General features: G+C 38.8%; 1 protein-coding gene across 1 annotated transcript; it reads left to right on the forward strand.

Annotated features, from left to right (window-relative positions):
- The first annotated feature begins 1,098 nt into the window (after positions 1-1,098).
- LOC121739496 (SNF-related serine/threonine-protein kinase-like) lies at positions 1,099-19,781 on the forward strand. The gene is made up of 11 exons (XM_042131983.1): positions 1,099-1,338; positions 1,584-1,810; positions 2,086-2,291; positions 3,275-3,610; positions 3,696-3,986; positions 4,148-4,268; positions 5,343-5,483; positions 12,291-12,623; positions 13,984-14,116; positions 16,736-16,881; positions 18,582-19,781. The coding sequence occupies exons 2-11, from the start codon at positions 1,595-1,597 to the stop codon at positions 18,759-18,761; spliced, it is 2,103 nt and encodes a 700-aa protein (XP_041987917.1). The 5' UTR covers positions 1,099-1,338; positions 1,584-1,594; the 3' UTR covers positions 18,762-19,781.
- Positions 19,782-22,422: the final 2,641 nt, after the last annotated feature.

Here is a 22,422-nt window from a genome sequence, read left to right on the forward strand (position 1 = left end):
TTGAAAGAATTTTAGCTCCACGAAAAATTATGAATTATGAACTTTCTGAACTACTTGAAACCAGCAATCTTTAGAAATTACCTACGAATGTTATTTAATTAATAATTAATTAATTAATAAAAGTTACAAGTGTTATTAAAGAGACAAAAATTGTGGAGGCACATACGATTGAATTAAAAGTTCAACAAATATCCGAGGAAAAATTACGGGATTATGAAATGGATGGACGCAGCCTCCCCCGAAAGGGGGGTTCGGGGGCACAGCCCCCCGTCGAAACAAAAACAAACACAATCCAGAAAGTCCAATAGTTGGTTAGGTTAGGTTAGAACTTAGACCACAAGACAAAGGGAGCTGAGCGAGCGCAGCGAGCGTGCTGTGGTAGCAGCTGGCAACCGCCGTCAAATAAAAGGGTGCCCCCCCTTTTATTCGACGGCGGTCGCCGGCTGCTGCTGCCGGGCGCGGGGGGCTGCGCCCGGCAGCAGCAGCCGGCGACCGGCAAAAACAAAAACAACCCAGTTGGCTAAGCGTCGTCTAGTTGTAGTGTTGAACGTTGTAGTCAACAAGTCGGCTTAACGACCTATAGCCGTGTGATTGAATGGCGCTGTTCAATCCAATGTTTTAAAGAGGGAATAGGGTAATAGGGGAGGGTAGGGATGGGAAGGAATTAGGGGAGGGTAGGGAAGGGAATAAAGTAGGGGATTGGGCCCCCGGTAAACTCACTCACTCGGCGAAACACAGCGCTAGCGCTGTTTTACGCCGGTTTTCTGTGAGAACGTGGTATTTCTCCGGTCAAGCCGGCCCATTCGTGCCGAAGCATGGCTCTCCCACGTATAAAGGGCTAGCTGTTTGATTGAATGGCTATTTAACCAGTCGGCTGCGAATGAGACATCTAGACCATTATGCCGAGTCCACTCTATAAAAGTCAATGCCACTGCCTTGTCGAACTGTACCGTTTAATTCACAAAATATTTAGATTTGACATAATTTGAAAAAAAAAATCTATTATTTTTTATCTGTAGTTCATAATGTCTTATGTCACTTTGATTTTGAATCTGTGAACTTTCTAATTTCTAAACAGAATTTTGAAAAATGGCGAAATTGCAGATTGTGATACATGTATTTTGACTTCCTTTTGCGATACTGAAGGTTTTGTAAATAAAATAATGTAATTTATATCGTTCATAATTTTACAGTTCGTGTGAACAATACCATAATAGGAAAACTATATTGCTTTTTGATATCAATGATAGTTGTGAACATAATTTTTTCATGTTACTGGATAAACAATCTTAAATTATACAATTTACCACGTAACTGATTGAGTTTTCATCTAACAAGGTAAGCATTTTAATATTTATTGCTAGTAGCAAGCACTCAAGACAATACTCGGGGTTTCTTTAATAAATTAGAAACGTAACTCCGCCTTTTCTTGGTAGCATTCTATCATATTTCATCACATTTCTAAAAGGTATATTTATAACTTTTTAAACAGTTCGTTTGCTCTCATTAATCCCGATAATTCTCGTTGTATTGAGTAATAATATTTTTAATAGTTATAGTGATATTGTATGTACATTTTGTAGGAATTTAAAATATGAATAACTGTGGAGGAGCAAACACAGTAAGCTGTGGGTCTGGCGCGTACGATGCGAAGATCGCTGGGCTGTACGATCTACTGGACACCCTTGGATCGGGACACTTTGCTGTTGTTAAGCTCGCAAGACATGTGTTTACCGGTGAAAAAGTTGCCGTTAAAGTTATAGACAAAAGTAAACTAGATGAGGTCTCAAAGTCTCATTTGTTTCAAGAAGTAAGTCACACTATTTCATTACATACGGTCAGGACCAAAATAGGTTAAAAAGTACTGAAATTAAAGAGTCTTGTGGTATACTAAGTAAAAAAAATTGTTAGTTGTTACTGCAGGGACCCTCATTTTATCTTCCTTACATGCAGTTGCGCACACTATAATATAATTCTAGGCTGGTATTTTCAAGACAGTGTATTTGTTTTTCTGCTGCATATTATATACTGCATATCATTGCTCCTCATATTTTTAAAAATTTCATATTTTACTTAAATTTTTAGGTCCGATGCATGAAATTGGTGCAGCATCCAAATGTAGTAAGACTGTATGAAGTAATAGACACCCAGACAAAGTTATACTTAATACTTGAACTTGGTGATGGGGGTGACTTGTATGATTATATCATGAGACATGAGACGGGGCTGTCAGAATCTCTGGCCCGTGACTACTTCCGACAAATTGTTCGTGCTATTTCATACTGTCATAGGTAATGTTATTCATATCATTTTCATTTTGAAATGTATAACCACTATTAGTATTAACACCTCCATTGTGGGTATCGCAGACACAATAGATTTTCAAATGTTATGCGGTAACACTTGGGGATTGATGGGTTAAATAACATTTTGGAAGCCTTTAACCCTAGATCACTAACCTTATATTCTGACGCTTATTACTAACCTTCGTAGTTTCAACTACAGCATTTTAGATAGGCGATTTAAACGTGTTATTCAAATGAAATGTTTACAGTTTTGTTTTTTATTTTATGGAAATGTTGTATTTAAATTATTTATACTACTTCAATATAGTGATATGGCATACTTATTTAATCGAAGTATAACTTCTTTGCAAACATTTTCATGACCATCCGTTACATAAGCTGGATCAATTTCAATATGTTCTTCTTCCACACTCCCTGATGAATTTTGATTAGAGCTTTCGTCTTGTAATAACGACCAAAATATTGTATTTATAACAAAAATAAACAATTTCAATAAAATAAATATCCACAAAAGAAAAAAAATACACAAAAAACGTACAAACACAATTACATAAAATGTCGCGTTAATACTAACCCTTGTCGTTTCGACGAGCCAAGGTTGCTGTTACGGCGCTTACAGCCTCCCCATGTACAAAATTCGACTGTCCGTCGCGAGGGCAACAAGTCGAAAGAGATTAGCTAGAGTATGAATTACTTTTTTTACATCTTTTCAGCGTAATCTTGTCTATACCTTGTTACTTTCAATATAGTTAGACGTAGTTCGGATATCTTTTTAAAAACTGTTATATCTGGACCCTAATTTTCGTATAAATTAGTTTAGACTTTATAATATAACATTTAGAATTGAATAATGATAGAAGTGCGGTCGCGCGCACAAAAGATTTTTTTTTTAAACCGCGTCGTCGAATTGACAAAGGGTAGTAATCTAGGGTTAATGAAGTAATTAACAGTTATTGTTTGTTTTTCAGGTTACATGTAGTGCACCGCGACCTCAAACCTGAGAATGTTGTGTTTTTTGAAAAATTAGGTGTAGTTAAACTGACTGACTTTGGTTTTAGTAACAAATTTTGCCCAGGCCAAAAATTAGAGACGTCATGTGGTTCCTTAGCATACTCTGCTCCTGAAATCTTATTAGGAGACTCCTATGATGCCCCAGCTGTTGATGTCTGGTCTCTTGGTGTGATTTTATATATGTTAGTATGTGGACAAGCACCATTTCAGGAGGCTAATGATAGTGAAACATTAACTATGATTATGGACTGTAAATATGCTATTCCAGTACATGTATCAAGCGCTTGCAAGAGGTAAATAAAATAAACGTTTGCATTTTGCAAACAATTTAGTAACATTAATGGAATTTTCAAATACTTAATATAATATTTATTGTAGGCTCATAGGAAGAATGTTGGTGAGAGAACCTGAGAAGAGAGCTACATTAGCCGAAATTGCTGTGGATCCCTGGGTGACGGCAGGCGAGGGTGTCACAGTTGAGGACTTTGACACACCCCTTGTGACTAAGGAAGAGCTCACAGAGGAAGATCGAGCGGCCATCTTGCAACGAATGGTCAATGGATCAATAGCCACCAAAGAGCAAATATTAGAGCAAGTAGAAAAGAATGAATACAACCACATAACTGCTACTTATTACTTACTAGCTGAAAGAAAATTAAGAGCTAAGAGGTAATATTAAACTTCCTTACACATACAAATATTACATTTACTTCCTAATAAAAAATAATTTTCTGTTCACGAAACACTTGTTAATTTGTTACACTATCACTACTCTTCTTTTTTACTAGAAAAAGATTTTTTTATTTTGACGATTTTTTTCTTTTATACAGACAAGAGGCACGGCAGAGCGCTCGGCGGCCGGAGGCGCTGTCGGTGACGCGGACGTCTCGCAACCTGCTCGCGCCGCCGCAGATGCCCGCCGCGCCGCGCACGCCGCAAGATGTGCCTCCGGTATGTTTTTTTTGTGTTTTTTTTTATTTAAGCAATGAATTAAAATTTTTAAATTCCTTTACCAATGCTATCATCCACCTTATCGGTAGGTGTCACAGGCTATAAACAAGTAATGAAAATGGATCTCTAAAATTTCACTTCAAAACCTGAAAATTCGGGACCTGAATTCATGAATGGGGGACATTTGGCGCTATGTAGCCGTAGGGTCTAATTATATCAATAGGGGTGTAGACAGTAAACGAAATAATATTATAATATAAACTATTGTTTTTTTGAGAGTTTGTATTATAGAATTACGATGAACTTTACAGTTTTAGTGGAAAATTTTAAAACGAAATTTAATAAGTGGTTTTTTAAATTTAAATAAGAATGTATTTAATTTTTATATACATATATTTTTAGGTGTAACAAATATACATCTGTAAAATAAATATTTATTTTATATTTCCTTAAAAAAAACTTGAAAGGTGTCAAGGGACACCCGAATGAAACGAAGTTATTTCTTATGTCAAAAAAAATATTTAAAAAAAACGCCATCTATTGACGCCCAGGAATACTAACAACGCATCGCTGTTTATTTTAAAAAACCGCCATCTAGTTGACGCACAGGAATACTTACTATCAACGCCCTCTGCCCCTAACATGCAGGTACTAATAAAAGTGTCTAGGTCAAATCAAGGTCAAATATGGTTCTGTCTAGTCTTCAAATTTATCCCGAACGCGCGATAAGGAACTTCGTTCCAATAGTCTACAGTGCTTCCAAAGTGATAATACGCATAGAAATTTTCGTAATTTTTCGGTAACGGTCGTATTTCCCGAGCGTCGGAAGACGTCGTTGCAAGCGCTATTTTAACACAACATTCACATTTTTCGCCTCAACTCTGACGCTGGCAACTCCTAAGTGAGGAGACTTACGCCAAAAGAAGAAGAAGAAGACACGAAAGACCCTACCGACCCGCTGGTCGCAAATCATATATCTCTGACACTACATTTGACACGAAAGATCCTGCCGACTGCCATCCCTCTGGTCGAAAATGGTATATTATATAATTTATAAACGACCGTCATTCGCAGCGGTCCCGCAAGTGCAGCATCGTGCGGGAGGAGGAGGACGACGAGGAGCCGGCGCCGGCCCGCGCCGCGCGCCGCCCCTCGCGCTCCGAAGGCCGCCTCCACCTCGCCCGACCAGCACAGCTCGCTGATAACCTCGTTAAGGTAACATACTAATCTATACTAATGTTATAAAGAGGTAAACTTTGTTTGTTTGTTTGTTTGTTTGTTTAATTGTAATGAATAGGCTCTAAAAGTACTGGACCGATTTTAAAAATTCTTTCACCATTCGAAAGCTACATTATTTACGAGTAACATAGGCTACTTTTTATTTTGGAAAATATAGGGTTCCGTAAGATATTTCAGTCACCGAAACAACCAGAAAATTTACTTATTTTGCGTACGCTGCCTAAACTATAAAAGGTAGAACCATACAATGTTCTAAGTAAATGTAGATCTTATAAATATCTACAAAAATGTCCGTGACACACTAAACCTATCTATGTCAACTGAGGCACAACAACCATTTTTTTATTAAAAAATCTTGATTTCTTTTGGACTACATTTAAACGCATTTAGTTTACTCATGCTAATAACCCTTATCAAAATAAATTATTTCATCTCTAAGTACAGTTTATGTGGACAATATTTGGTCTTTGAATGATTAAAATTGGACGTTTGGTTTAGAAGTTATGGCGAAATTAAAACATTGCGATTTACGCCCGTTTCGAAGTGGGCGCTACCAAGGCGGGGGTGCGCTCGCGGGAGCGGAGTTTAAATCTATGAGTATTGAACTATTGACTATTGAGTAGTAATAATATATGTATCAGTAGTATCGACGGAGAGCTGACGACCAAATCAGTCATGTAGCTTCAGCTGTATTAAAACTCCGTTAACTACCTACTTCCCTAAACAACCCTGTCTGATAATCTGCGTGCTGGCAGGTCGTGGGCGGTGGGTGTGGGAGTAGTAGGGTTGGGTAAAAATGTAGTTTCAGCGACTTAATAGTGTTTGCGATGATAAATTAATGTAAATTTATAATTTTTTCACATGGATAATAAATAATAATGAATAATCGGCCAAGTTCGAGACGGACTCACGCACGTAGGGTTCCGTACTGGTATAGACCGAAAGTAGACAAAAATTGTGCTTTTTGTATGGGAGCTACTATATAAATACTAACTTTATTTTAATTTTGTTATTAATTATTAAGATACAAATATAATTAAGGATTGTGTAAAAAAATTAAGTAAGTACAGTCTCAAGAAAGTGAAGAAATTAAATAGTGGCAACATCGTAGTGTCATCCCTTTTTTCTTAGATTAATTTGAAAGGGATGACACGACGATGTTGCCACTTTTTACTATAGCTATTACCTAGCTGTTACCAATATTGATTACGAGCAAAAAAGGCCAAAAAAGCCAAAAAAAAATCACGTTTATTATAGCGGTCCTAGAGAAACAGCGGACAGACGGGCAGACGGACAGACGAAAAAAATCAAAATTGCTGAATATATTTTTTTCATTAATTTTTCATTAACCCACCCCACCACTCCCACACCCACCGCCCACGGGCCACGGCCAGCCAGCACGCAGATTATCAGAAAGGGTTGTTCAGGGAAGTAGCTAACGGAGTTTTAACACAGCTGAAGCCACATGACCGATTTGGTCGCCAGCTCTTAGTCGAGTAGTCGTAGTAGATCTATGAGTAAACAAACAAAGTTTACCTCTTTATAATATTAGTATAGATTAAAAACTACTAAACCGATTTTAATCATTTATTCAGTGAGTGACATAGGCTATATATTTTTACCCGTGTGAAGCCGTGGCGGGTCGCTAGTCTATATATATAAAAATCAATTGCTGTTCGTTAGTCTCGCTAAAACTCGAGAACGGCTGAACGGATTTATCTTATCTTGGTCTTGAATTATTCGTGGAGGTCTAGGGAAGGTTTAAAAGGTGAGAAAAATTCGAATAATTGCCGGGAAAATCCTCAAAACAGCATTTTTCTATTTCCCATACAAACGTTTTCTAAATAAAATGGAGAGTCAATTTGTAATTTATTACCGCTGCATAAAGTTCAAATTCGCGTGCGCGTTGGAGGACCTAATATCGCGTTCTGAAACTCAACAAAAGTGAAAGTGAATCGCGAACGCGACAAAATTGCATAGTCTCAAAATACATAGTACATAAATAAACACAATTTTAGCTAACTTCAGTTGTTACTCTGTCCGATTATTTTTTTATTTTAGCTAACTTAAGTTGTTACTCTATCCGATTATTTTTTTAATAAGACTATATAGAAATCGAAAGATAAATCTATATATATAAAAATCAATTGCTGTTCGTTAGTCTCGCTAAAACTCGAGAACGGCTGAACGGATTTATCTTATCTTGGCCAATTTTGATGAAATTTTTTGTGTGTGTTCGTGGAGATTCGAGAATGGTTTAGATTTACAGTTTGGTCTACTGGAAAATGTTTTTTCAATTAATTTCTTATTTATAAGGAGTAGTTGATTTTGGAATGTTTTACATTAGATCCGGCGGACGGCGCTATCATCGCATTCAATATTATTCTATTTCAATTTTAGTTTGTCCTGACAGATGGTGCTACGATTAATTTGAAAAAATTTTTGTTATTCAATTCATGTGCTGATTAAAATATTAAATAAATAACACATAGGCTACAATTTTAACCGACTTTCAAAATGGGGGAGGTGTTATGTTCGTTTTCTTATATTCAACGATTACTCCGCCGTTGGTTAACCGATTTTCAAAATTTTTCTTTTGGTATATAGGGTATCATCCCAATTTGGTATTATATTCAGAAAAGTGATGATCTGATGAAGGATCCATAAGTAATCGAGGGAACTCCTCAAAACTTATAGGGAAACATATGGTGACTTCGGTTTCGTGAGAAGTATTCTAAGCATATGCTACCAACAAGTAAGATTTTGCACCGAGATATACCTGGTATACTGTGGTTCGGAAGGTGCTGAGAGAATTCCTGATTCTTTATAGATACAAGTTTGGGAGTTTCGGCGTTGTTTTAAGAACAGAAAGCATATGCTACTATGCAAATTACATTCTTCATTATCATCATCATCATCATCATCACTACCATATCATAGTCTTTTAGATCGAGACTCGAGTTTGTCAAGCGATAATTAAAAAAAATCTATATCAACCTAATATTATAAACCTGAAGAGTATGTTTGCTTGAACGCGTCAATCTCAGAAACTACAGGTCCGATTTAAAAACTTATCTCAATGTTAGATAGATCATTTATCGAGTAAGACTCATCATTTATCGAGAAGGTTATATTATATTATTACTCTAAGACTAATACGACAGAAGAAACTCAGGAAAATGTGGGAAAAACGGGGGAAATATTTTTTATGGGAAAATGTACCTACGGATTCTGTAAAATTTCTAATTTACGCGGGCGAAGCCGCGCGGGACATCTAGTATTATATAAATATGAAAGTGTGTATGTCTGTCTGACTGTCTGTTACCTCTTCGCGTTCAAAATGATGAACCGCTTTTGCTGAAATTTGGTTTAATTATCCCGGAGAAATGTACGGCCCCGCGCGATAAACAAATTTAAGCGCAACAGAGTTGCGGCCGTCATATTTAAACGTTTAGAATATGATTTTGTACAGCAGGGCTAAAATGGTCACATTAGCAATTCCTTTCAATCAATTCAGCAAATGAATTGTCAAAACTGTCAAACTGACAAATGTCGAATCAGTACAAAAATACAGAAATGAATTGCAAGCAGAGTTGCATTTTGCGATTTTAGAAAAATGAATCATATCATGATTCTTCAAAGCGACCATTTTAGCGCCGCAGGCTCTCTCTCATATTTTTTACACCAAAAAATATATTATAATTTTTGGTGTAATTGATGTCATAATGTTAAAAAAACTTGATAAGTACCTACTTACAGGAAAAATTGAAAAAAAAGAAAAAAAGATTTTAGCTTTTTTTTTTAAGATGACGTTCACAATATGTAACATCATGATCTACATTCTACGTAAATACAAGCACAAAACGTTTCATGCATTAAACCGCGTTATAGTAGGGACCATGCAAATATAATATTTATAAAAAAATTGCTATTAAACGTCAAAAATATATAAAAGAAGGGCCACTGCGAGGTTAATATTTTTTAAAATATTGTTCAAAAATTACGAATTAAAAGTAACTTGAAACGGAACGGATTTCAAAACACCAATCAGCTTTCAGTGACGTCACACAAGCTATCCCCGCGTTCCATTTAACGTTAAAAATGGTCAAAATGCCTCCATCTTGAGCGTTTTGATGTTTTTAACGCTAAATGGAACGCGGGGCATGACAACTTTTTGAGAGGTACGATCAGCGGGGCTAAAATGGTCGCATTTAGCAATTCCTCTCAATCAATTCAGCAAATGAATTGTTAAAACTGTCAAACTGACAAATGTCAAATTAGTACGAATTACTACAGATCGACAAGGCTTTTTATGAACGTGAGCGGGGGCGCTGCACGTCAAAATCAAAATCAAAAATAATATAAGCCTTCTGCGTTATGGAGATTTTGTAGGTTTTTAACCGTCAAAAAAGAGGGGTGTTATAAGTTTGACGTGTCTGTCTGTCTGTCTGTCTGTATGTTTGTCTGTGTGTGTATCTGTCCGTGGCATCGTAGCATCCAAACGGGTGGACCGATTTTGATCTAGTTTTTTTTGTTTAAAAGCTGACATGATCGAGAGTGTTCTTAGCTATAATTCATCATCATCAGCCTGCTCAGTGCTGGACAATCAGGGTTTATCTGGTTCATGAAGGGCCGAACAACTTGTTGTCGTTTGATAGGTCTTATATTTCATTCTAGTTCGTGACAGTTGTGAGTATACAATATACATATACACATATTACTGGAAAATTGACCTGGTGCTGCAGCATCACCTGGTAATCAATAGGATATCCAATTCCTCGCCAACTTAGAGCAGAGGTTTCGTGTTTGGGCTTATTTTAATTGCGACAACCAGTAAGATGTAGATAGACAGTAAATATTTACATGCTGCTGCTGCAGCATCACCTGGATTCTATACCTAGGAACCGAGCTTCGTATGAACCCAAAGTGGAGGTTTCATGTTTGGGCTCATATTAACGGCCTCATTGAAAAGAACATTGATAGATGGTAATCATGAGAATATGATTATTCTGCACTATAACCAACACAAGTTTAAAAAGTATGAAATAAAATTTAATTAAGAAATTAAAAAAACCCCTGACAAACAACTTTAAAAAGAAATGAAATATTCGTATGAACCCAAAGTGGAGGTTTCATGTTTGGGCTCATATTAACGGCCTCATTGAAAAGAACATTGATAGATGGTAATCATGAGAATATGATTATTCTGCACTATAACCAACACAAGTTTAAAAAGTATGAAATAAAATTAAATTAAGAAATTAAAAAAAACCCCTGACAAACAACTTTAAAAAGAAATGAAATAATATTTACTGCCTTTAAGTTCAAATAATTTCTAACTTGTCTAAAGTAATATTTTAGTCCATAATTGTTGTCAAGGTGTGTCGGGGGACCGCTAATGTAGATGTTTGATTTCACATAACATTATAGTTTAAGGATCAGTTCACAGCGAACCGAATCGAGATAATCAGAGTCTTGGCTGTTGTAGTTTGTAATTTACTTGGCGGTCTCCCGACACACCGTGACAACAATTATGGACTAAAATATTAGTTTAGACAAGTTAGAAATTATTTGAACTTAAAGGCAGTAAATATTATTTCATTTCTTTTTAAAGTTGTTTGGCGGGGGTTTTTTAAATTTCTTAATTTAATTTTAGTACCTGGATGACCGAGCTTTGCTCGGTATAGCAAACACTCATTGACTTCGTGTTACTTAATAACGCCATCTGCTGGTCGTTAAAACAATTAGTTGCTCAAAAAATAATATTATTATTCGCCAATAGATGTCAGGAAGAGTCATATTTTTCGGTTATCGATAAAACACGAATAAAAAGACATTTTCTGAAAATGATTCCTAGCTAGATCGATTTATCGCCCCCGAAACCCCCTATATACTAAATTTCATGAAAATCGTTGGAGCCGATTCCGAGATTCCAATTCTATATATATATATATATATATATATATATATATATATATATATATATATATATATATATATATATATATATTTTTTAAAGTTTTGAAAAAGAAATATATTCAGAAAATTGCATATTTAGGAAAATTATAAATATATTTTAAACAACGAGTACTTAATCATTTAGTTTAGAGCAAATAAAATATCTGCGAAGCTTAGTTAAGAAAATATGAAGCTTTATTTTTTTTTATTTTAAAATGTCCCTAGAGGCTTACCTAACCTTTGAATCGTCAGTGCTTTATATGGAAGCTTCTTTGGGGTATACTAAACATCCCCTATCTTAATCTGACAGATCCGACGACATTTCAATATTAAAAAAAAAACATTTTTTTACCCATCACCTGAGAAATCCGATTTCTATAGCATGATAACTAGACACATGTCGGAAGCCTACGCAAGCTTAATCTGACACTCTCGAGCTACTCCCGAAACCCCCTCTTCCGCTCCCCAACTAATATAAAGCCTTTTCGATCTGTAGACATGAATAATTGCAACCAGAGTGACCATTTTGCAATTTTAAGAAAATGAATCATATTACGATTCATATTATGATTCTTCAAAGCGACCATTTTAGCCCCACTGGTGGGGCCATTGTCAATAATTATTGTCAAACAGTAGTGACGTCATACAGATTATAGATCCGTTTTGGCGCCAAAATTTAAATTGTCAATTTTAAACCGCATATTTTGCAGTAAATTCCAGGGTCTAAATTTTTTTTAATATACTATTCTACATGGAGGTCTTTAAAATAAACACAAAAATAAAAATATTGCATCTTCCCTATTTAATTAATATCCAATATCGCAGGTGAACCTAGATGAGGAAGTGCTTAAGGCGCCTCACGTTGACGACGGTGGGCTAAAGACTCCTCACATCGACGGTAGTGGGCTTAAGACTCCTCACATTGACGGCAGTGGGCTTAAGACTCCACACATTGACGGTGGACTAAAGGCCTCTCACATTGACAGTGGACTAAGAGCTCCTCATATAGAGGGCGGGGCGGTGCGAGCGCCCGGCGCCCCCGCCCCCGCACGTCGCGCGCGAGTCGAGTGCCGGCGGCGACGCACGCGTGCCGGCTCCTGCTCATCATCAGACCTCTCCGATGACGACTCTGAGAAGAAGAAACGTGCTGGAGAACAGGTAAGTCTTATTATAATAACGGTGTTTTTATATATGTGTTTATCTTATATCCTGTCCATATATGTTTATATTTTTGTCCCCAATAGTTTTTAGGGTTCCGTACCCAAAGGCTAAAAACGGGACCCTATTACCACAGTGTGAATATATACAGTGGTCCAACAAGAAGACAGAGCAATAGGGCGGGGTGAAAGAGGCGCGGTAGCGATACCAAGCTGGGAGCTTAATTTATTATTTATATCTCATCAAAAGCATAATTTATTATTTACATCTTATATATAAAATTCTCGTGTCACAATGTTAGGCCGCGTACTCCTCCGAAACGGCTTTACTGATTTTAACCAAATTTTATATGCATATTCAGTAGATCTGAGAATCGGCTACTGGGTACTTTTTATATTGATTGCATTTGTTGAATAAATAATAGTAAATTATTACAACTCGAGACTGACGGCGACCATTGTTTGTGTGACGGGATAGCGACGGACGTTGCCATGGTGACATACTTATTTAGTCACTTCAATAAAATAATATGGGCGCAATACTTTATATCGCGTAGTGATTGTATTCTCTTTGCTTTATATGGCAAAGAAATGTGTGCCTGGACAGCTAGTTATAATGTAAATTTTGCTTTTATATTGAAAAATTGTAAAAGTTTGCTTGTTTAATTGGTTTGAAATGAACTTATTGAGTTTCGTCACTTTTGTGTCTTCAATCTTCATGTTACGGAACGTAGACAGTATAATCTACTTGCTAGCAGTTGTAAACCACGCTGCATGATGATGAGGGAAGAGAAGGGAAGAATATATGTATATATATGAAATAAGGGGGCAAACGAGCAAACGGGGCACCTAATGGAAAGCAACTTCCGTCGCCCATGGCTGGGGTGAATAGGGTAATACGGGAGGGTAGGGATGGAAAGGGAAGGGAATAGGGGAGGGTAGGGAAGGGAATAGGTTAGGGGATTGGGCCTCCGGTAAACTCACTCACTCGGCGAAACACAGCGCTAGCGCTGTTTCACGCCGGTTTTCTGTGAGAACGTGGTATTTCTCCGGTCGAGCCAGCCCATTCGTGTCGAAGCATGGCTCTCCCACGTATAAGTTATAATAACTAAGCTGTTAAATTCTGTCACTATTTTTAATTGGGCGTAACGAAACTTAGTGTTAATACTTTTGATGTGTGTATCAAATCTGGATAATTAGTGTTCACTGTGAAAGTAACAGCCTGAAAGAGTAACGTTTTTTTACTTTGGTATGGAAAAAATCATTTGCTCTCATACAAATCACAAAAAATAATTTTCTCTTTCAGCGCTGCTACTTTCACAGCTAACTCTATATGAATACATTTTAAAACAACATTGCAGGTGGGAGCGCTAGGCGAGCGTCCGCGTCGCGACTCGCACGACGACTCCAGCGACAGTCAGGAGCGCGGCGCCCGCCCCCCGGCTGCGCGCGCCCCCGCACCGCCCCCCGCCGTCGCCAGAGACGCCCCTTCGGGTAAATATCGCATATCTTGGAAAAATGTACCATCGAAGAAATTGACTCATAGGCAGATGACGGACCTACGTCAATTTTGTTCAGATTTGGCAGTATTTTTAATAAAAATTCTAGTAGATTTCTTGATAACACAAACACTTTATTTTCATGAGGTTACAAAACATTTACGAAATTACAAGAGAGCGATGACAGATGACGGCTAATCATAGATATCACTTGTCATAAACTAAGGAGTTATTTTTTTAAACTAAAGCACCATAGTGACAGAGAACTTATATTATACTTTTACTACTAAGATACATATCTACATTATACATTTATTTATCCAATAAATTTAATGTTAGTCGAGATATGTTGGCTGAATTTGACGTAACTACCAAAGTACGTTGGCCCGCCATCTGCCTATGAATCTAGACACACGGTAGCGTGTCAAGCCAAGTTCCAGCATAACAGAACTGGCGAGCAGCACCGTGTGTAATATTACACGAACCATTTGCAGCTACTTTTGACCCCCTCATAATTCAGAAAGTACTTCACATAAACGTTTTAAATTTGGCTCATATAATGAGACTTGTGAGATAAATAATATATGATCTAAATTTCATAAACACAGCTCAAACGGTTATTAAGATATTAACGTAACAATAGAAAGCTGAAATTTTGAATCCAGCTCGATAATTGTGTGTAAGCGTAGGGAAAATCAGAAAACAAAAAAAAAAACGGTGAAGTGCGAGTCGGACAGAGTGAAACTAGGCAAAAATTGTGTTTTTTGTATGGAGACCCCTCCTTAAATATTTATTTTATTTAACTTTTATTATAAATTATGAAAGTAAAAATATAATTTAAAGATTTTGTGAATATTTCAAGTGCCTACCGGCTGCCATTACTGATATATATATATATATATATATATATGTGTGTGTGGCTCACAACGCGTTGTGGTCACAGTGAAACAGAAATTCAATCACGCAGTTGAAATTTAATCAAACACGCGAAATTCGCGTCGTGTCTCTAATGATTATCATTATTATTTATAAAATATCCATAACCAGCGCCAGACAGACAGACAGTAATAATATTAGCACGAACATTATGGAACTATGGATATTTTCAAACTTCTTCAAACCTTCACACTTCCGGTACAATGGCAACCACCCCTGCCGTTTGGCGCTAAGCCTTATCAATCAGTCAATTTACAAAATAAAGAAATATTGTGATAAGTAAGATTTTTATTTATTTAAAGCCAAACTATAAACAAAAATACAACAACTATTTTTATTACAAATTTATTTAATGCTGAATAAGTAAAGTTTTTATCAATTATTATAATATAAATTTATCAATATCACTAAGGGTTGTGGGTAATGGGTTGCACCATCTGAGGTTGCACCAGAGGCGTGGTTAAAGTTAAAGTTATAGTTAAGGCTAAATTTAGCTTTGACCGGAGAAATTGACAGATGCCAGCTGGTCCAACAAGGACCGTATAAATTAACGTGGGCGGGGGCGCTGCTGGTAAAGGAGAACTGTCAAAAATGGCGTTTTTGTATGATGACAGCGTTAGTTCCTTTTTTCGCCACGTGCATTTAAAACCTTGTCGAGCTCTATGGTTATGGTTAAATATGGCGTCTTGATGGTCACTTTTGTATGGGCAAGGGCCCGAGCGTCACGAGTTTCCCCATACAAAAATTTAAAAAAAATGTTGGTCTTTCAGCGCTGCTACTTTCACAGTGAACTCTCTACAAGGAACACGTACACACCTCAAGTATTATCACTTATTTTTGTTACACCCTGTATATAATTAAAATCTCGGAATCGGCTCCAACGATTTTCATGAAATTTAGTATATAGGGATAGGGGGTTTCGGAGGCGATAAATCGATCTAGCTAGGAATCATTTTTAGAAAATGTCATTTTATTCGTGTTTTATCGAATACCGAGCAAAGCTCGGTCAAATAGCTAGTAAGTATTTATTACACGATGTCGATGGCGTAGCCAAACTTTTTTCTCTATTTATTATAAACCCTAATGACTCCAGTACATTTTGAGTTATTACAATATTTTGATAACAATCTTGATAACTATAGGTCTACCATCTTTATACGTGGGAGAGCCATGCTTCGGCACGAATTGGCCGGCTCGACCGGAGAAATACCACGTTCTCACAGAAAACCTGCCTGAAACAGCGCTTGCGCTGTGTTTCGCCGAGTGAGTGAGTTTACCGGAGGCCCAATCCCTTACCCTATTCCCTTCCCTACCCTCCCCTATTCCCTTCCCATCCATCCCTACCCTCCCCTATTAAACCATTCCCTCTTAAAAGGCCGGCAACGCACCTGCAGCTTTTCTGATGCTGCCAGTGTCCATGGGCGACGGAAGTTGCTTTCCATCAGGTGACCCGTTTGCACGTTTGCCCCCTTATTTCATAAAAAAAAAAACAGAATCTGATGGCAAAAAGTGAGAAAATAAAGTGACTAGCAATACCGTGGCAATATGAATTAAAAGCGCGCCCATCAAATAGCATGATATGTAGACTGTAGTACAACTTCTAAATTACGTTTAGTAAATTCTGTTTAGCTTCTACGCATCATTCTTGACAGACTGTAGAATATGTGATTAATTTCAGGCGGGAGTGCCAGTGGCGGGGGTGGGGGCGGAGGCGGCGGGGACGCTCGCGGGGGCGGGGCCGGCGGCGGGGGCGGACGCCGACGCCGCGCCGCTCGCAAGGAGAGCCGCCTGCGGGAGTCGCGCTCTCTCAATAGAATCGCTGAGGTATACTCCCATCCATATTGGACATTATTTTTATTTATTTATTTAAATCAGGCTACGTAGGCCCATACAATATATACCTTAATGACTAACATACATAAAAATTATATAAACTTAACAACTACACATTATCACGAATTAACGGCGACGTGACGCGCGCTTCATTCCGGAGTCTCCCCCGGAACCTTCGGTAAACCACATCAGTCGGCCAGAATTCCCCCGCTTCAAAGGTCGGGAGAAGATTCGTCGGTACTCTCACCACAAAGGAGACCTTGTGGCGAGACTGCAGACGCTCGACCCTCAAGTGGAGGGATGTCTTCTTACTGATGTAGTCCACGACATTTTCGACCTCCATGGACCAGTGCAGGCGGGATATGTACAGGGGCGTCGCGGGGACCTCGCTCCGCAGACGCAGCTCAGGTACATATGGCGCGGTGCCGCGATGGCTCCACCAGTATGAAGCCCTCCTCATCGCACCTCCTGCTCTCGTCCTTGCCAGGTCGAGAAGACTTAGCCTTGCGGCTCTTCGTAGCCTTGCGGCTCTCCGTAGTCTTGCGACTCTCCGAAGCCTTACGGCTCTCATTTTCCCCTTTTTATGCGCCCGCGGGGGAGGCGCGGGACGACCAGCAACAGTCGCGTAGTTTTGCTGAGTGGCCTGTGGACTCGGCGTCGGCGCAACCGGGAGGGGAGCGCGGGCGGGGACGGCAGCGGCGGCGTTCGTTGACCCGTCCGATAATGCTGACGGGCTAAACGTGATCGCTTGTGCACCTCGGCGATGAGTGACGAATGCGGCGTCAGCTGGTGACCTACATAATGAATTATTACTTTTTAGTTGTGATAATTCATTACGTAGATCACTAATGATAGCTTCTGACGCCTACAATTTACCCCGAACTCCGGTCAGCTCCTCCTTCAGGAACCTGATGTCCTTCAGTAGGTTGACGACGTCGACGTGGTCCAACGTGACGGGCGGCAGCTTGTGCAGCTCTTTAGCCACAAAAGCCGGTACCTCATCTGGATCAGTCTGCTTCAGCAGGGAGATGATATCCTGCACGCTCCTTTCGGTTCCGTCTCTTCGTCGCGATGGCATGTTCGCGCTCTGGCCGAGCGTCTCATACAGCAGCTGCTTCCCCTTGCAAATCTCCTCACTGGTGAAGGAGGACTTGCAGATCTGCATGATGCTGACCTCGTCCATGGTGTCGATGGCGTGCTGGATAAACGCCAGCAACTCGTTGGCTACGAGCGCCATAGTCACGTGCAGCGGCAATGTGCCGCGCGATTCGCGAAAATATTAATTAAATAATATTTGCGGCGTGTGTAACGTGGAGCACGACCGTTCGCTAGCTCGACACATTACCACTTACATTGATTTTAGCCTTTTGAGTCACGATTACCCACGATTTAGTAGTACATAGTTGGACTCATGTCTAGTTTCTGAGATATTTTGACAAGAGTTTATTTTATGAACACCATTGTTGATTGGTTCATATTTTTACTTACCCAATGAAAAGTGCTTATGAATAGTAAAACTTAAGTTAAGAAATCTCAGAAACCGTGTATTAATCAAACATATTTTTATTTATTTATTTAACGCATAATTGTATACACGAAACAAATGATACTACAATAAGCATAGACAACCTAAACAAAAGAACTGCTTGATAATGTATGGAACGCGGGGATAATAACGTGAAATTGACTAGGTGGAGGAGGCTGCGAGCGTGCGCTGGGGCGGCAGTGGGCTGGTGGCGCTGTGCGGCCGCCCCCTGCTGCGCCTGCTGGCAGCCGCGCGCCCCCACCCGCGCCCCCACCCTGCGCCCCACCCCGCGCCACACCCCGCGCCACACCCCGCGCCTGCGCGCCGCCTGCACGGCATCTGTTAATACCAGAGAGACGAGATATAAAGATGCCACCCGTCACGCACACATCGAGGCATTTCATCAGCGCGCATGCGTGCTAGTGTGCGTGCACGTTCGCAGAATGCCACCCGTCACACACAGTCACATCTGTGCACGAGTGCAAGTACGCCGGTGTGCACGTTCGCACGTTCACGACGACCTCTCTGTAGTGTGTGTATGTGTGTGTCAAGAAACCGGCCACGACAATCAACACTTGACTCCATGTATTCGAGGGAATTTACACAATGTTGTCTTAGTCGTAAAAGCGTTTACATATTATGCATTGCGATGACCCGAAAAAATCTTTATGTCCTTGTAGAGGTGTTTTTTAAGTATCTAGTATTATGTCCGATATCGCACACTTAATGACAAAGAACTTCTATTAAAATTAATATTAAAGTCTAGAAGATATGTCTGTCAATCTCACACTTATGCGGTTTGTCGCTGCGAGATGCTATATCGCACCCCGTAATGTGTAAACGCTCAAGGCTATCGAGTCCACACGTGACTGTAAACCCGTGAGAATCCCCACTTACTGTTTCTTGAGGTCGACAAAGTGTATCGAGTCCCTGAACAGCCTTATTTTGATATATTTGAATTTATATCGACCGTCGCCATACAAGGCCGGTCGGACATTACTCCACTCGCCGATCCTAAAGTTTTTTTAACCCTCTTACTAATAAAAACGTTTATGCAGCGTGTTTCAAGGTCTGATGTCTTTGTCTATTGTACAACTTTCAGTGAAAGACAAGTGAATATTTTTAATAGTAAGCGGGTATATTTATTATAGTACACTTTTAGGTTGTAACATAGATCGCCTTACTGATTTCGTGAATCTGATCGGATCAAAATATTAGACATACCGACGACTCGAGTGGGTAGTTTAAATTGTAGCTAAATGATTTACTAAATTAATAATAGAGGACTAGATTTAACATGTAGTGACATTTTCACCCCTCCCCCCCTTTTTTGTACATTCTGATCGTATTTTTTTACTGTAAACATATCTGTCAAGAAAGTGAAGAAATTAAAAAATGGCAACATCGTAGTGGCATATCCCTTTCAAATCAATCTAAGAAGAAAGGGATGACAGTACGATGTTGCCACTTTTTAATTTCTTCACTTTCTTGACGGACTATACTAAAGATTTTCTTACATGGTATATGGCAAACTTTGATTGAGATTGTATCACTAATTATATATTTTGTGATCGCCTTAAGCGCATGCACACGTTTTTTTGTATTCGATTTCCGAATGTGTATTTTCGAATTGGAATTCCATGAGACCAGCGCAAACATTTTTCTTCACGCGCGTACGCACCGGCTCGGCGTACGTGCGTAATTTGTTTCGTTCGGAAAAAATCGAGTGTGTGCGTCAGGTAATGTATCTTCTACTGATTCCACGCATACGGAAAAAGTTTATGCGGCCAGCCTTAATTGAGAACTTTGTAGTACTGTACTGTAGATGTAGGCCGCGCACAACTTTAAGTTCTCTGGGTGAAGCTGGAGCAAGCGATCTACACATGTGTACAGTACCAATAACGAGCCGTCTAATCATTGAATAACCAGAGGCGTATGTAAAAAAATTAAATCCCTCTTACATTTTTGCGATCTTAGAGCTGTGCGCGGTCCATACACCTTTGCATAAGATCAACTTTTGTCACAAAAGTTGATCTTTTGTGACAAAAGCACGGTTGTTATTACAGGTGATGTATTTAATTTGATTGGATGTGTGGATGTCTCCTCTCTTCATGTGGCCATATAATAAGTAGTGCAATAATTAATATTAATGTGTACCTAAAACCTTTGCATGGTTGCTTTAATACGTCTAGCTATAACGGAAGTGAAAGATCGGCATTGGTTATTTGAAATTACATCGGATTCAGGAGTTAATATTATAAAATGAATATTATATAAGCCATAAAGTTTAAGCAAAAGGTTTATCGCACTACCGTTGCTAGATAATAGATCAATTAATACATATTAGAAGTTTGTGGTTCGGAATGAAGCTATTTATTGTTTAGATTATTGCATCGAAAGCCTCTCTTCCAGTGAAGATAGATCGCCCCCAGTCCCGCCAAAATTATATACTCTAAATTTTTTTGATATATTCTACATGTAGCCACCGCGCAGTCAAATTCATACGTATGCGGGGCCATTACTTTCGAATTCGTTTACATAAAACGTATTTAATGTGTAAATAATTTAGGTCAACAGGGTTGCCTGGGTTTGACGGGTAGTGGCAGATAAAAAACTATCTTTTTTAATTATAAGTACGACATATTACTATTATAGTCGATAAGATTTTAAAAAATCTTATTGACTATAAGTAGTATTTGTTCATTTTCACCAACTGCAATAATATAAAATAAAATAAAAATTATTTATTTCAGCAGAAACATACAAAATTCATAAAAAACATTACAGTGTCATTTTTTGCTGTTTAAATTACCAAATGATTAACTGTAGCTCTCACACTAGGATATAACGTTACGTGTTTAAGGGCCTTGTGGTGTGGCCTTAAGGTGTTTCACCACTTCCTGATAAAACTATCCACCACTTAACTTGACAGATGAAGTATGGAGAATCTGTCAAATAAGTTGTAAATAGCCTATTCGGCACTTTATCAAAAAGTGGTGAAACAGGCCGTAAGTGTTTCGGTCACAGAAATAAATCAAGATAGAACGGCGACGCGCGTCCCTTGCTAAGGAATCGCTCGTGTCAATTTTTGCTTTGCTAATAGTTAAAACAAATAACTAAGGCTTCCTACAGACGAACGGCACGTGTCGGCGGCAGTCGACGGCAGCCGTTGACAATTTATGACGCTTGCGGGGGGCCTACAGTATATAGGGGGTTTCGGGGGCGATAAAACGATCTAGCTAGGAATCATTTCTAGAAAATGTCATTTTCATCGGATACCGAGCAAAGCTCGGTCAAACAGCTAGTTTTACTAAAAAGCAGTAAAAAATGCAAGACATTGTTAAATCCGCTGTGAAATATCAACTTTTTTAAGATCGCTAGCTTGACGTTAAAGTAATAACTGCTTATCTGTCAAACGGTGTCACTAAGTAGAGGTGGTGGTAGGCCCCAAGTTGTGACGTACCACCTAAAGGTAAGCGACTACCGGTTGGTATCGTACGCAACGGACGTCTCGCATCAAACGGATAATTTTTTCACAGTACGTACGCTGAATCGGCAGCGTACGGCTTACTGACTAGCCTAGTAAATGAATGCTCAAAAACGGCTGCCGTCGACAGTTTATCACGCTTGCAGTTGAGACGTACCGCATAAAGGTAAGCGTCCACATTGAGTACCCCTTAAGGCGAGACCGTACTAAAGCGACACGGCTCGACGCGACACTAATAATATGATATTATATAATTCATGTTGCATAGAACTGACGTTTGCAAAACGTTAGATTCACGTTTGTAAAAACTAAAACGTCAGTTCCATGGAACGTGAAGTTTCGCGTCGTGTCGCTAGTCGCGTAGTGCGGTCTCACTTTGAGAGCCGCTTAACGATAAGGTTCGGATTATGAAAACGAGCATTGAGTTATTATGAAAAAAGTTTTATCACTAAAACATGCATTTTGCTCATCCTAGTTCTAAAGTTTCTGATTTCAAAATTGCCACTGTCCGTCAAAACAG

Source organism: Aricia agestis, chromosome Z, assembly GCF_905147365.1.
Source record: "Aricia agestis chromosome Z, ilAriAges1.1, whole genome shotgun sequence".
Lineage (NCBI taxonomy): Eukaryota > Metazoa > Arthropoda > Insecta > Lepidoptera > Lycaenidae > Aricia > Aricia agestis.